The sequence below is a fragment of the Pteronotus mesoamericanus genome, unplaced genomic scaffold, assembly GCF_021234165.1.
Source record: "Pteronotus mesoamericanus isolate MK-2021 breed Mesoamerican mustached bat unplaced genomic scaffold, CSHL_Meso_final contig_84, whole genome shotgun sequence".
In the NCBI taxonomy this organism is placed as follows: domain Eukaryota; kingdom Metazoa; phylum Chordata; class Mammalia; order Chiroptera; family Mormoopidae; genus Pteronotus; species Pteronotus mesoamericanus.
The window spans coordinates 409,064-425,289 of NW_026555267.1; the positions used below are offsets into that span (position 1 = coordinate 409,064).

A 16,226-nucleotide genomic window follows, 5' to 3' on the forward strand; every position below is an offset into this window, starting at 1 on the left:
GCTGATGGTAGGGAACAAAAATGGCTGGAATGACTGTCATCCTTACTCTAACAGAACTCTAGTACATGGTCTGGAGTCTTGTAACCTTTTATCACAGAACGTTAGAGAGATGTTATCATAGGAGACATCTGAAGAAGGGGATACCATCTTTACAAATGGCCCTGTCCCCTCTAACATTAAGTAAAAAGAAAGCATACTATTTCTACAACATAATATGTGGGGCTGGCTACTGAATAGTAAGTTTCCTAATAAAGAGGGTCTCTTGTTTTAAGTTTTAGCCTAGGACCTAAAAACACATTTTTAACAGTTTTCCACCATCCACTCAACTCATATTATTGAGCTCATACCACACACCAGCACCATGATAGACTTTTTTAAATTAATGAACATTAGACCATCCTTGCTTTTGAGGAGTTCATAATCTCCAGGAATATGTGTTCAGTTCTGAGAAACTGAATTTGAAATAAATTTATTAGATGTATTGGCAAATATGTCCTCCCATTCTGTGGGTTGTCTTTTTATTTTGTTGGTGATTTTCTTTGCTGTGCAAAAACTTTATAGTTAGATGTAGTCCCATTTGTTTATTTTTTTCTTTTGTTTCCCTTGCCTGGGGAGATGTACCTGATAAAAAAACTGCTACAAGCAATGTCCGAGATTTTGCTGCCTATGTTGTCTTCTATGATTTTTATGGTTTTGAGTCTAACATTTAAGTCTGATACATTTTGAGTTTATTCTTGTGTGTGGTGTAAGAAGGTGGTCTAGTTTCATTTATCTGCACATATCTGTCCAATTCGCCCAACACCATATATTGAATAAACTATCTTTAGTCCATTGCATGTACTTGCTTCCGCTGTTGAATATTAATTGACTATAAAGGTGTGGGTTTATTTCTGGGCTCTCTATTTGGTATCATTGATCTATGTGTCTGTTTTTATGCCAGTACCAGGCTTTTTTGATCACTATGTCCTTGTAGTATAGTTTAATATTAGGTAGCATGATTCCTCCAATTTTGTTCTTCTTTCTCAGGATCATCGTTGCTATGTGGGGCCTTTTGTGATTCCAAATAAATTTTTGAAATATTTGTTCTAATTCTGTGAAATATGTCATTGGAATATTGACAGTAATTACACTGAATCTATAGATTGCTTTGGGTACTATGGACATTTTAAAAATGTTAACTCCTCCTATCTATGAACACAGTATGGGCTTCCAGTTAGTTGTATCTTCTACAATTTCTTCCTTCAGTGTTTTATAATTTTCCAAACACAGGTCTTTTACATCCTTGGTTAGGCTTATTCCTAGGTATTTTATTCTCTTTGAAGCAATTGTGAATGGGGTTATTTTCTTAATTTCCTTTTCTGTTAGTTTGTTATTGGCATATAAAAATGCAACTGATTTTTAGATATTAATTTTGTATCCTGCTACTTTGCTGAATTTATTTATCAGTTCTAGTAGTTTATTGGTAGAATCTTTGGGGTTCTCTACAGAATCATGTCATCTGTGAATAAAGACAGTTTTACTACTTCCTTTCCAATTTGGATGCCTTTTATTTCTTCTTCTTGTCTGATTGCTATGGCCAGGACTTCCAGTACTGTGTTGAATAAGGTGAAAGTGGACATCCCCATCTTGTTCCTGATCTTAAGGGGAATGCTTGTAGTTGTTGCCCATTGAATATGATGCTGGCAGTGGTTAATATACAAAATTTACAAAGTACCTACAAAACTCAACACCAAAAAAACAAACAACCCAATTAAAAAATGAGCAAAAGGCCTGAATAGACACTTCTCTGAAGAGGACATACAGGTGGCCAAAAGACATATGAAAAGTTGCTCAACGTCAGTAATCATCAGAGAAATGCAAACTAAAACCATAACGAGATACCATCTCATACCTGTCAGAATGGCTATCATCAATAAATCAACAAAAAACAAGCACTGGTGAGGATGTGGAGAAAGGGGAACCCTTTTGCACTGTTGGTAGGAATGCATATTGATACAGCCACTGTGGAAAGCAGTAGGGAGATACCTAAAAAAAATTAAAAATGGATCTGCCTTTTGACCCAGTGATCCCACTTCTGGGAATATATCTGAAGGAACCCAAAACACTAATTTGAAAGAATATAAGCATCCCTACGTTCACTTCAGCATTATTTACAATTGCCAAAATATGGAAGCAGCCCAAGTGCCCATCAACAGATGAGTGGATAAAGCAATTATGGGACATTCACACAATGGAATACTACTTGGCCGTAAAAAAGAAGAAAATTCTACCCTTTGCAACAGTGTGGATGGACCTGGAGAACATAATGCGAAGTGAAATAAGCCAGTCAGAGAAAGGTAAATACTGTATGATTTCACTCATATATGGAATCTAATGAATAAGCTGAAGTAACAAGGAAAATGGAGACAGACTCATAAATGGAGAAGAGGATGACAGCTAGTGGGGAGGGGAGGTTAGAGGGTGGAAGGATTGAGCAAAAAGGAAAAAGAACTCATTGACATGGACAACAGTAACTGCTGGGGGGAGGAGAGTACAAGGGGACTAAAAAGTAATGGAAAAAATACAATAAAGATTAAATAAAATACAATAAAAATGACCATAAAAGTATGTGTTATAGCAGTCTTCTCAAATGTTAATGTGCATGCAAATAACAATGAGATCTTATTAAAATGCACATTCTGAATCATTAGGTCTGACTCAATGGAGACTGAGAGTCTGCATTTCTAACAAGTTTCTAGGTGGCGTTGGTGTTGCTGGTCCATGGGCCACGCTTGGAGTATCAAGGAGATAAAGACTCTAGCAAGAAAAGATTCCTTGCTTTATCTTTTCTATTACACTGGCCTATAAAGTCCTGAGAATCTTTCCTCTTTTCCTTGCTAACTCTCCTATGCATCCATTTTTCTAATTAAAGAAAAAAAAGGGTGGAGGGGTAGAAAACTTCAAAAACAGGGTGGGGGGAGCTTTTTCTCCTAAGCAACCATTAGCTACACACACTGCTTTCCTGAACATGTCAAGTATATATCTTATGTGATTAAATACTTCTGTGGAACCTCCAATATTTCAAACACAGCACCTAGCTATTCAGTAAAAGAATAAGAGACTGGGAACAGCAATTAATACTAGTTATGCCATATGGCAGTATAGAACACTGGCTGGAACCTGAAAACTCAATTTCACAAGAGTCTTACTTATTCTGAATTTTAATCATTATAGGATCAGCAAACATATGCCTACCAACTTGGCCCATTTACACAAAATTCTAAAGAATAATCACACTGCACACTCAGAAATGATTGGTTTTTCCCAGGTGGACTTAAAATTTCTCTCCTACCAGATTTTCAAAATAAAGTGGGTGCTGACAGCTCCAGTTTAATTTCCCTGTTAAATAAAATCTTCAAACAGTTCTTTTAATGAACAGTATCGCTTGCTTTCTTCTCACTTAATTGTCAGCTCACAATTTCGCACAAGTCTAATTTTCGCTGGTTCTGGATTCCTCGGCACTGGGGCTGGTCCAGGTGCTGTCCCTCCTGCCCGTGTGAGCTCCTCCACTCCACCACATTCTCTCCATGTCGCCTCTCTTCAGAATGGAGACATTATCATTTTCAACACATACTCCATCCCTGTCTTCTTAGAGCTAAGATACTTTCATCTCCTGGACATCTAATAACTTCAAGATAAGGACAGAAAAATCAGTTCTTGTTCTGTGAACTTTTGTCTCTGGTGCTTGAGAGACTATCCTAATATCCCCTGAACATGTTTTAGTGATAACATTTACTGCACTAGGGCCAAAATGATTTTCTGCCACTTTCAATTCTAGTTCAATAAAAGAATAAGAGCTTTGTTTCTAACCTCTGTCATTTTTAATACCATAAAATGATTTTAAAAATGTAAAATTGAGTTCCATTTCCTACTGGACTACCAATCTCATATTAGCTTTCCTTTTATCAAATTTATGAGAAAAGTCAGAAATTGCCTTTCCTTTAAAAAAAAATCAAAATTTCAGGATCTCCTGGGTAGAATGTTTGAATTGAATTTCAGCTCTCAATAATTGCTGGCCTGGAAGTTTTAAAGAAGTATAAAAGTTAGCTACTTAAAGTTAGTTATGTCAGAAATAACAAATTGGAGGATTATCCCTCAGTCTACACTCGTCCAAAAATAATGTTATTCCTAGAAAATTACCATACTAAAAAAAATGACAAATATGTTTATTATAGTTCCAAGTTAAGGAAGTCTATGATTTTCTGAAACCACAGTGAATGGAGTCTATGCTTTCTAAACTGCAAAGTGAAACGAATAATGTTTTTTGCAACCTTATAGTATTATGAAAAACTTCAAACATGCATAAAAGGTGAAAGAACACCCATATATGTCCACAACCTAGACTCTGTGATTCACATTTTGTTATATTTGCTCTGTTACACATTTTCCCATCCATCTTATTTTTTGATGTATTCCAAAATGAACTGCAGGCATCAGTACTCCCCAGCTCTAAACATTCCAGCAGGGATATATAATGAACTAAACTTTAATATTTATCTACAATTCTTTTAAATCAATAATCTTTTGAAAGATACCAATTAAATTTTTTTTTTGCAATGGCTTGGCTAAGCAAACTAATCAGCCAATTGGAAGTTCTACATTCTAAATCCTCATCTTTCATTAATTCTGTTCCTTAGAGTAGTTTCTTATATATCAGTTCTCTCATCAAGAAAGGAACAAAGGCACATGGTAGGCATGGTAGAAGGTCTTGATTACCAAATTGTAGAGTGGACTCTGGTTATGGCAGAATTCACAAATGTGAGGCACTAAAATAACTTAGGGAAATAGCTAATTGGAGATTATGTGGGTATGAAGTTTTCAATAAATTATAATGAGAACCTCAAAAAGGCTCACAAAATTGAGGGAGCTCGAGTTTGAACATTTAATGATAATGCATCGTACATAAACCACAATGCATCTGTGATAAAACAATTTGAAGCTGCCCTATTGAAGATGGAGTTACTCCAAGTGGGAATTTCATAACAAAGCACTAGCACCATATTGGAGTTTTCTTGGCTTTACAAAGCCGTGGTATTCCTGGTTTGTAAACTCCTTATTAATTAATTCAACCTCCAAGCCATGGTATTCCTGGTTTGTAAACTCCTGCCAGAGGAATAGCTGCCCTTTCCTTTATAAGCTGTTTCCCCATACCAATTTTTTTCTTTCTTTCAGAAGATTGGCCCTAGAAGGGGTATCCTTTGAAGCCTAAAGAATCAAAAACTACTGCAAAGCACTGCTGAGAATTTTGAAAGAAATATGAAGAAACGACACTGGACCTGGGGCAATAGGCTGAGATCTTCCCAAATGGGTCAGCAGTTGGTCCATAAAATATTCCAATTGCCAAGGAAGCAGTGACATCTTGTGTAAATCAAAAACTAAAACCCTAAGATATCTCATTTCCATTTTAAATGCACAGGGGTTAAATATGGATATCTAGCACTGGAGAAGTTCCTGTGGGATTGATTTTTTTCCCCCGTCTTCTCTGAGCTCTTTGCTGAGCGTGATAAGTAGGACCGCATTTCATTATGAACCCTGCTAGCACTGCACTTCGGGGAGACCAGATGAGGCTACACAGTGGGAGAGAAGATCTGGCTTCCAAAGAAGAAATGATTCACATGTTGTGATTATAAAAACCCATTTTACACCCAACTCATTTTCAACAGAATCATGAAATAAAATAAAATCCTAAGGAAATGAAATTTCCTGCGTCATTTTCCAAATTAAAAAAAAAACCCATAGTGTTACCATAAAAGAAATCAAATAGAGATTTCAAGGTTTGGATGGTCATGTTTGAATTTTTGTAACATTTAGGCAAAAAATAATTCCAAACAACATTTTGGGGGAGAACAACTTAAAAAGAAAAGGTAAGATCATCATTAGGGAAATCTTCAGTTGAATTGGCCAGTGCTACAGAAATAACATCAGAACAAAGAGTCGGGCTCCTAACAGCTGACCCAGCTCTTGCACTTTTCTCTCCTTTGCTCCAGTTTCACTGTAACACAGGAGTGGAGACGGGGAGGGTCTGTACCAGAAATCCAAGAAAACAAGGAAATCAGAGAAAACCACAATTGGAAGGCCCCACATCACAAGATTCCTGGAGATCCACAAATAGATGAATACAGAGAGGCATTTTTTTCATTGGCTTTCTATAAGCAAAGACAATAATACAGCACAGGGACAAAAGACTAGCTCCAGGTTAAATGGGACTGAAAATCAAGGCCAAAGCAAATGGCGGTAAAATGAAGACAGCCATTTCATATAAATGATCTGTTCACACAGTGCATGAATTAAAAGCCTCCATTAATAGACAAATAGAAAAGCTTCATGTATTAAAAAACCGAGGATTTTCTGAGACATCCCAAGAAAAATTCACAATGATCAGATAATAGGAAAGTGCTCAAACGATAATAGCTATAATTCTATCAGGAGTAAAGAAAATTTCAGGGACCTAAATACATGGCCGAAGAGTACTGCTCAGCTTATTATTCTAATCAGTTAGTCCAACCTGAAGGGCACAAACTCAGTTACCTGCCTGTCTCCTTTGTCACATTTCAAAATTCCTTTCACTCTTGATAGAATATATTGTGTTAAAGAGCTAAGCACTGGGAATTTTTAACAAACCGTTTTGAAAGGAATGAACTTATTCATCCACATTTTTTTAAACCAGCCTATCACTTAGCATGAAAAATGCTGAAATACCCTTATAATCAGTTACTTTTAATATTTATTTTCTGGGTTATCCAAAGGAAGAAGCTTCTGCCCACTAATACTACCATAGCAGCCCAGTGTGAAAAAAATGGATCAACTTGATCTTGGAGCTAGTACCAAATCCAAGAGACCCGTACAAGTGAAAGAATAAACAATCATCATAAAATTAAAAGGAAAGCTGTACATTTATTTCAAGAACGCTTTCTTGCTATGAAAGAACACAGTAAGATGACCTTCCTTTCCTGGTTAGGCCAAGAGACCAACAGCAGCTAATATTATTATTACTCTCAGCTGTAGAGCATTTCCGACTAAAAAAGAAATAAATATAACCCCCCATTCCCAGGTAAGTGTATATTAAAAAATCTTTAACAAAATTGGGAATCTCAACATAGTCACTGAATAACAGAAAACTAGTACAGGAATTTGATATAAAATTGATCGCTTGAGAGCCCTGACATGGTTGTGGGGTTTTGTTTTCTTTCTTGGTTTAAGGATGGGAGGAAGAGAAAGGACTTAAAAAGGAAGGAACGAATTTTTGAACTTCAAGATGTGGTCAAATTCTTGTAATGACTTTTGAGCCTTTTCAGAGCTCTTTAAACTTAGATGTATTTGTACAAGTACCTTCTACTCTTTTGTTTTTCCTCTGTGTTGGCACTGTAACTCCAGTATGAGGAGCAAAATGTACAACAGAAAGAGATGTTATGACCAAATATCTACACTTGTGAGTAGCACAAAGGTATAAATAGCACATTACACATTAGGTCTTTTGATAAACACACTCTATTTGAATGTGTTTTGTTTGGGAGTTTTTAAGCTCAATAATCAGCACTTACGAAAAGTAAAACTCTTTGTGTAATTAATGGTAATGATATTATACAGAACTTATAATACTCAGGAACTCCTGTTTCCAAGAGTTGTATCAGACTAACTTCTTGTGTTTCTTCCTATAATACAAAGATATCTGAATGATGTATTCTCAAGTTAAATTCTGTTTTAAAGCTAAATCCATGTTAAGGTGAAAAAAAAACTTGGAGTTCCCAGAGAAAACTGGAATTATTTTTATAACATTTGTACTAACGTATCATGTTTCATACAGAACTATATACTAACCACCCACAATGAGACGTGTTCAAGATACTCTTTCAACTTGTACTTTAAATGTCTTGGGTTTTGTGGGTTTTATACCATAACCTTGTTACATAAAATTATTTTTTTATTTCTTTCCATTCCAATATGCTATCATCAATCTACCTGTCTCTCTTTGGAACTCCTCTAAATTTCACAAAAGGAAACAATACTCCCACGTTTGTTTCCATTGGCTCTGGCCTTCACTTCCAACAGTGAGCATAAAGGACAAGTTGTTTCAAAGTGGGCCATCGAGAGAGAATTTATCCCTACCTCAGCAGTAAAAATATTCTATTTTCTTCATTCCTGCCCCTACTCTGAATGTATTCTTGCTGTCAGATGGCTTCCCCTGAATCAAACTTAAGAAATGCTTGACTGTTTCTCCAAATTCATAAGAACGCCATCAAGCATCTGTGTGTAGATCATGTCTGCTTCATTCCAGGTGTCTCACATCTGGTGCTGATCCTGCAGTGACCACTGTAATAAAACAAGAGGAGCCTCTGCCTGGCTTTCATCCTAAATATTCTCTAAAGAGCTCAATGAAAACTTGGACTAGGAATGTGAAAACTGTTAGTTTTTAGGGAGAAGGTTTAAATGAGGAGGCAGTTTGAAGGAGAGCAATAAACATCACAGCTCAGGACATCAAATACCACAACAGGGCTTCATTTCCTTCGAATCACAGATTGCCATCCGTTTTTTATTTTGTCTTACATGGAAAACATTATCTTTCATTGGTAACACCTTTAAGCCAAAGAACTCATATGTAGATGGAGATACAGATACGATTTTATTTTTTGTCCTTAAGTCTGGGAGGGGAGAGAATAGCTAAGCTACTTGTACTTAAGAGCAGATGAGCACTTGGAAGATACCCAAACCCCTAAAATATTATTGCTTTACATGACTAAAGATAAAACTTTTTAAATGACTTTCAATAATTCTTTTCATGTTACGCAGCATCTAACTCAAGTCTGATGACTTCCAAATTTCTTTTCACACCCAGCTTTTAGGGGAGATACAACTGTCACATAACAGTAAATGTGGCTGGCACTGTACAGCTTTCACTGCTTTCAAACCAACTGGTATCTGTACATATAAATGCAAGACACTGACCAGCTATAAATGGGACTATTGAGGTAACGTGGCTGAAGAAGAGGATTCAGTAAAACAAGGGTTACAATAACAGGATGATGATTGAATGTGTGGATTAAGGCAACTTTAAACAGCTTGCCAAAGGAGTGAGTCTTCTTTTTCCATTTTCTTGTGCAGTATCTAATTTCTGGCTCCTCATTTCCTCCGTGATCTGATAATTATGAAATCCTAAATAAAGTGTCATCTTTCTTGCAACAAATCAATGAACAGAAAGCTCCCATCACAATGCAGATGTTTCCTAAAGCTCCTGCTGATTATTTCCTGAATGTCTATCCCACAAACCACACAGCAAGGCCTTTGAGAACAAGGAACCCTCTCTACCCCGTAACAAATACAGCGTCTATGTGTGTGTGCATATGTATGTGTATGTATTTTTAAAAAGGGCTAAGAAATAATATGCAACTGATAACAAGTCACCACAAAATCACCTTTTCTTACCAATTTCAGGTTGAAATTTAGTGATTTCCAAATGCTATGGTACAAATATGAGAAAGGAAAATTCCTACTTGTTGTGTATTTGTCTCTACAAATGCAGTAAAATTGTTTTGCGTTTTTTAACACAGATTTATACCAATAGTACCCCTATATACAAAATTATATTTTGTGCACTCTCTCTTCACATAATACAATTTAAAATAATTCCTCCCCAATAGAAATAGGAAATTTTTAAAAAGAAAAAAATAATTCCATTTTTATTCCTGCTGTAATCCTTAATAGTATAAAGGTCAACTTTGTATTATTAAAAAATAAAGCCCTGGCTGGTGTGGCTCAGTGGATTGAGTGCTACCCTGCAAACCGAAAAGTTGCCCATTCAATTCCCAGTCGATTCCCTGGGTTGTGAGCCAGGTCCCCAGTTGGGGTGTGCAAAAGGCAACCGATCAATGTATCTCTTGCACATTTATGTTTCTCTCCTGTGTTTCTCCCTCTCTTCCCCTCTCTCTAAATATAAATCAATAAAATCTTAAAAAAATAAAAATAGAAAAGTCTATGGATTACTAACTAAGCCTGCAGGTTCACAACTAAGCCTGAGCTTATCTACTAATAGAGAACATTATGAAGAAGTTTGTTTTAAACACTCTTCCAGCCTACCAAATATTACAGATACTCTCGCTCTTGAAAAAAGCTCCCATCTTCTGCATTCTGTTTGTTTCAATTATTCAGGGCAACCCAGGCTGATAATTACACAGTCCCCAGTTGCTGAGTAAAAGCGATGCTTAATTAGCCAGCAGGAAAGATCGATTAAGATCCAGCAGGACATCTTGTGAGGTTCTCTCACATTCCTGGAGGGAATAGATTCTGGCTGTGCCCTTTGAAAGGATAAAACTCCCTGCTTCTAAGGAGTTTCAATGAGGTTTCTAAAGTAGATGCTAAGGTCGGTCAGCCACACAAATTAACTCCCAGTTATAACCCTGCAGATGCTCTCCGTTTTCCAAGAGCACTCAGATCAAACATTCTGAATCACATTGCCACCAGGTTGGCAAAGGTTTAAAGTAATGCTCACTTATCCCCACCTCTCTCGCAGTTGCCAAGCTTGAAGTTAAGAGGTGGTTGAGAAGTATATTGTAAAGGATAGCTTTCATTTCTTCCTCCCCCATTCAGGTGTATGCATCTATCAGATGCTCACATCCTAAAAGGCACAAATTAGGTTAGGGCCGCTTATTAAACAAAACTTAACACGATATCCCAACCCGGGCTGAGATTAAAACATTCCAATATTGTCAAAGGATTAACTGGCTAAGTCTGGTTTACATTTTTTACTAAGAAAGATGTGGAAGTACAATCAGGATCAAAAATCACACAGAAAATTAATAATCTCACACTGGCCTAACATCTTCCCTTCAGTAACTTGGACAAGCACCAATGTTTAGCTTTTCATACATTTTTGCAAAAGTGGCTAACATAATCCAAAGCTAAAAGCAGAATAACTATCTTAAGATACATAATTATCAAAATATTTCTATTTTGTTAAACTGCACTGACTATACCTGCTTACTTCCAATTTAATTCAGTAAATATTTATTAAGCTTCATGGGAATGGCTACCTTATCTTGCATTTCAATAAATAAATAAACACAAAAATATTCATTACACCTCTGTCAAGTATAGAGAACTATGAGGTATGTCTTACCTTGTTAATTTATACACTAGTAAAGTAGATTTTACAGATTATAAACTGTTTTAAAGCTTATGAAGAAGAACAATGGAACCGTTTATACAAACCTAGTTTTGATTTGCTGAAAGCCCCGAAGAATGTGGTCTCTGTGGTCCCTTGCAACAGCACTGAGGTTCTCATTCCTCAAATCTTCTGCTAGAAACTCCTCAGCATCTAAAAGAAAAGGAAAGTTAATCAACAGAAAAGAAGTACTAAGGGAAAAAGAAGAAATATGAAGAATTAAGAAATCAATATTATTTTCTCTTTAAAAACTTTAAAGTTGCAGAACAATGGGAATGTACTTAATTCCATAGACCTGTATACTTAATAATGGTTAATATGGTAAATTGTATATTATGTATATTTTATCAAAATGAAAAATAAATAATACTTTATATGTGCCTATAATTGACACCTTTTGATAATCGAAGACATTGCTATGAGTTTAGAAAGTTAATGCATATATTAATAAGAAAAAACTATTTTCTAAACTGTTTCAAAGGAATATTTAAGTAGTAGCATTGATGGCAAAGAATGGACTATCATTTTCATAAACATATAAATAGTACAAACAATTCATGAAAGGTCACAGGCCAATGGGAGCTAGAAAAAGTACCAATAAATAGAGCTGAAATGAAAAGCAGAGCTGAACTGCAAAATCATGAACAAAAAGGGCAGGCATTCGAAGAAGAAAAATTACCTAGCAGATGCATCATCAATGAAAATGACAATGCAACCAAATGAAGGAACCCACATGGAAAAGAAAAATGTGTCCAAGAGAAGAAAACTGCAATTAATGTGAGTATATGTTATAAAATAAGGACATGGTAGAAATATATAATATAAAACAAATCATGCTATGTTGAAAGAAATTGGGGGTGGCACCTGTTAAATTTTCAAAGACAAAATACATTGATAATGATTACAATTGCCAGACATACTAGCTACACACTTTATTATGCATAAATATGTTATCATCCCTAAAAAAGCATATAAATAATGTAATTAAAATTTTCCACTTCCAAAAATAGTGCCTATAATATGAAACTGTATCATATATGCTATCAAAATAATGTTAAAATGTATACAGTTGGGTTATATAAGCACACTTAAAAATCTGTTTTACATTCATACCATTCTACACCACCAAACAAAAAAATCCTAGGTAGCCATCACCAACATTTTTAATGAGGTATAAGATTCTGAAAATTAAAATTTTCACAGAGGACCATCATCCACTTCTAAGCCTTGCATCACATCTATTGCATATGTCATTTAGTGGGTTCCTTCAAGGTCCTTGAATGAATGAGGAAATGGGAAGTTAAATTAAAAGGTAAAAGTAAATGGTATCAAAAATTCAATTAACGTAACCTACCATATTAACAGAATAAAGAACAAAGACCACATGATGACCATATCAACAGACAAAGAAAAAAAACATTTGGCAAAATTCAATAGCTCTTCATGATAAAAATCATTCAACAAACTAGGAATAGAAGAAAATTTTCTCAGCCTGATAAACAGCATCTCCAAAAACCCCACAGCTAACATCATACTTAATAGTAAAAGACTGGATGCTTTCTCCCTGTTCCTAAGGTCAAGAACAAGATAAGAATGTCTGTTCTCACCATTTATACTCAACATTGTACTGGTGCTAGCCAGGACAATTATGTAACAAAATAAAACTGAAAGAGTCTAGATTATAAAGGAATAAGTAAAACTATCTCTACTTGCATATTAATTGGTCTTGTATATAGAAACCCTATGAAATCTACTAAAAAACTATCAGAACTCATAAACAAGTTTAGTAAGTTTGCAGAATACAAGATTAATATACAAAAATCAACTGAATTCCTTTATAGTAACAATGAACAAACTAAAAATGAAATTAGGAAAAGTCCATTTAAGATAGCATAAAAAATAATTAAAAAATATATAGGAATAAATTTAACAAAAGAAGCACAAAGATTATGCTCAAGCTCTGAAAACTACAAAATGTTATTGAAAGACATAAAAGACCTAAATGGAAGGACATCCCATGTTCATAGACGAGAAGACATAATATTGTGAAGATGGCAATATTCCCCAAATTGATCTAATGATCTAATGCAATCCCTATCAAAATATCAGCTGGCTTTTTTTTTTTTTGCAGAAATTGACAAGTTGATCCTAAAATTCATTTGGAAAGTCAAAAACCCAGAATAACAAAAACAATTTTGAAAAAGAAGAATAAATTAGGAGGACTCACATTTTCTGCTTTCAAAATTTACTAAAGAGCTACAGTAATCACGACAATATAGAACTGGCAGAAAGACAGACATATAGATCACAAGAATAGAATTGTGGGTCCGGCAGAACTAACACTTGAGTGTGGTGGGTCAGGTAATAATATGGGTGTAATAATTTAAAGTTTAATTTGAATATTTCACATAAAATGTCATATGGTGTGTGCTTGAGTGTGATAGTGTTATATTACAGAATTACATGCTTATGATTTTGTAACAAAAGATTTTGTAATAAAAAAGGGTGTTATTTGTGCTGGACCCTGTATAAGTGAAAATTGTGGGAAATATAAATAGAAATTACTGAAAAATTATAATGTCACTACTAGTATTTGATAGCTCAAATGGACAAATTATATAATTATATAGGTCAGTTATGTCCAATGGAACTAAAATAATTACACATGTAATTTTAAATTTTCTAGTAGCCTCATTTCAAAAAGCACCCCAAAAAGAGATGACGTTAATTTTAGTGACAGTTTTTTATTTAAGTCAATAGGTCCAAAATATTTTCATTTCAATATGTAACCAATATAAAATTATTATTGAGATATTTTACTTTTTTTGCATTAAATCTTCAAAACCCAGTGCACGTTTTCCACTTAACATCACATATCAGTTCAGATCAGTTACATTTCAAATGCTTAATAACCACACGTGGAGAGTGGCCACTACAATAGATAGTGCAGATATAGAGAATTTAAATAATATAAATAAAAAGATGATAGAAGTGAACTAAATTCTGTAATCTAAAAATAGAATACACCTTTTACAACCAGCATAGAAAATTTATAAAAACTTATTAAGCACTGGCTTACAAAGAAACACCAGTAATTTCTTAAAAGCTCAAAATTAGAAAGATCTTATTTTATGACCACAATGAAATAAAACCAGAACTTACAATTAAAAAGAGTAGACAAATCCACCTACATGCAGACGTTAAAAACACACTCCTACCTATAATGTGGGTCAAAGAGGAAACTCAAAACTATAATTACCACCTATTGAGAAAATAGCCTTTATAAAATATTATATGATGAGCATTGTACAGAGTGACAAATTCGTAGACTTAAATTTTTCCATTATTAAATAAGAAAAAATGAAAATAAATTCAGTAAGCACCAAACTCAAGAAATCAGAAAAGAGCAATAAAACAAGCCTATGAAATAGAGCAGGAAGGAAACAATAAAGATAAAAGCAAAATTAATAAATCAGAACAGTGGTTGCCTAACAGTGCTCTCTAAAGTCATAAGCTTCTGATAAGGAAGAAAAGGAGTGGGGGTGTAGGTCAAGTGAGTGGGACTCTGAGAAACTCCCTCCTTTCCCCTCACTCCCATTTGCTTTAATCACAAGCACTTTTGTCTATTTATACACTGGAATTTCACATAAGAATTTAATTTTGAAAAGAGTTCTATTGCAAAACTCAGTGGTTAAAAAAACCACTGAACTTAAAAATAGTGGGAAAATAGTATAAATGCTAAGTAAATGTAAGAGCTGGGATTTTTTCAAAGGTGAGGGGGAATTCCAATAAACTGATAAACCATTAGCAAATGTAATCAAGTAAAAAGAAAGCACAAAAACAAGGCAGAATAAAGGGGAATAATGATAAATACACAGAAATTTAAAAGATCATGAAATACTTCATAATGGTGAGATTTCAAGTTACTTAAATTTTATTTATGCTTCTATGTACAATTTGAGTTTTATGACAGCAGGTATCATTTTTCCCACTTAAAAGGTCATTCTAAAAAATAAAGTGTTATATAAACAAAATAAAAAGTCATGCAAATAAATTTGAAAATCTCAATGAAACACTTTCTGAGAAAAATATAAATTTCTAAAACTGAATTCAGAAATGGAAAACTAGAATCCTGAGTAGGCTAATAATGATTAGGGGAAAAGAAGAAAAGGTTATGAAACTGTTTTAAAAAATTCAGATTCATATAGTTTTATAGATGTCTTTCATAGCATATAAAGCATCCCAGAGCACAGAAAAGAGAAAGCTTCTTAAATCATTTGGAAAAAGTAGCATAACCTTGGTTCTAAAAGAATGCAAAAAAGAATCAATTTAAAGCTAATATAAATCAAAAAGCCTAAATCAAGTACTAGTAGATCAATCCTGGGGAAAAGCAACAACGCCACCCTCTGGACTCTCTGTAGCCCCACCCTGCAGAGCTTGCACCCTGCTGAGGAGTCTGCTGCCTGGGTTGGGGTGTAGAGGTCTGGGCAGACACAGGGCATGTCAGTGACTGAGTAGTGTTGCTTTGAGGTGGGGGCCATTTCCCCCACTGTCCTGTGAACCTGACTGGTGCCTTCCCCTCACTGGAGTTCCACTACCCCCACCCTTCCAGCCCCAGTGGTGCCACCCTCCCAACTCCTGGTGGCTCTGCCCTGCTGAAGTCTGGGCAGAATCCAGGACACACCGAGTTGTGTGGCTCTGGGGCAGGGGCTACTCCTCTCTCTTCCCACCAAGCCTGACCTGCACCCCCCCCTTTAGCCCAGTGAATTTCAGCCTTCTTCATCTCATGGCACACATAAACTAACTACTAAAATTATGTGGCACATCGAAAAATGTTTTCTGTCAATCTGACAAAAAAATAGGTATAATTTTGATTGGTTTACAAAAAAAATAATAATAGTAATTACCTACCCTTTTGGCTCCAAAGTGACTTTTTTTATAAAAACCAGGTGCCTATACTTGTATAAAGGGATTTCTGTTATCAAGAATTTAACAATTACACACAAACTTATTATGCAACATGACCATTAAG

General features: G+C 35.0%; 1 protein-coding gene across 1 annotated transcript in view; it reads right to left on the reverse strand.

Moving 5' to 3' along the window:
- SKAP1 (src kinase associated phosphoprotein 1) overlaps positions 1 to 16,226 on the reverse strand; it is a 263,878-nt gene that overhangs the window by 224,723 nt on the left and 22,929 nt on the right. Inside the window, exon 2 of the mRNA XM_054585348.1 lies at positions 11,242 to 11,347. Coding sequence (XP_054441323.1) covers positions 11,242 to 11,347 — 106 coding nt within the window. The remainder of the gene's footprint in view (positions 1 to 11,241; positions 11,348 to 16,226) is intronic.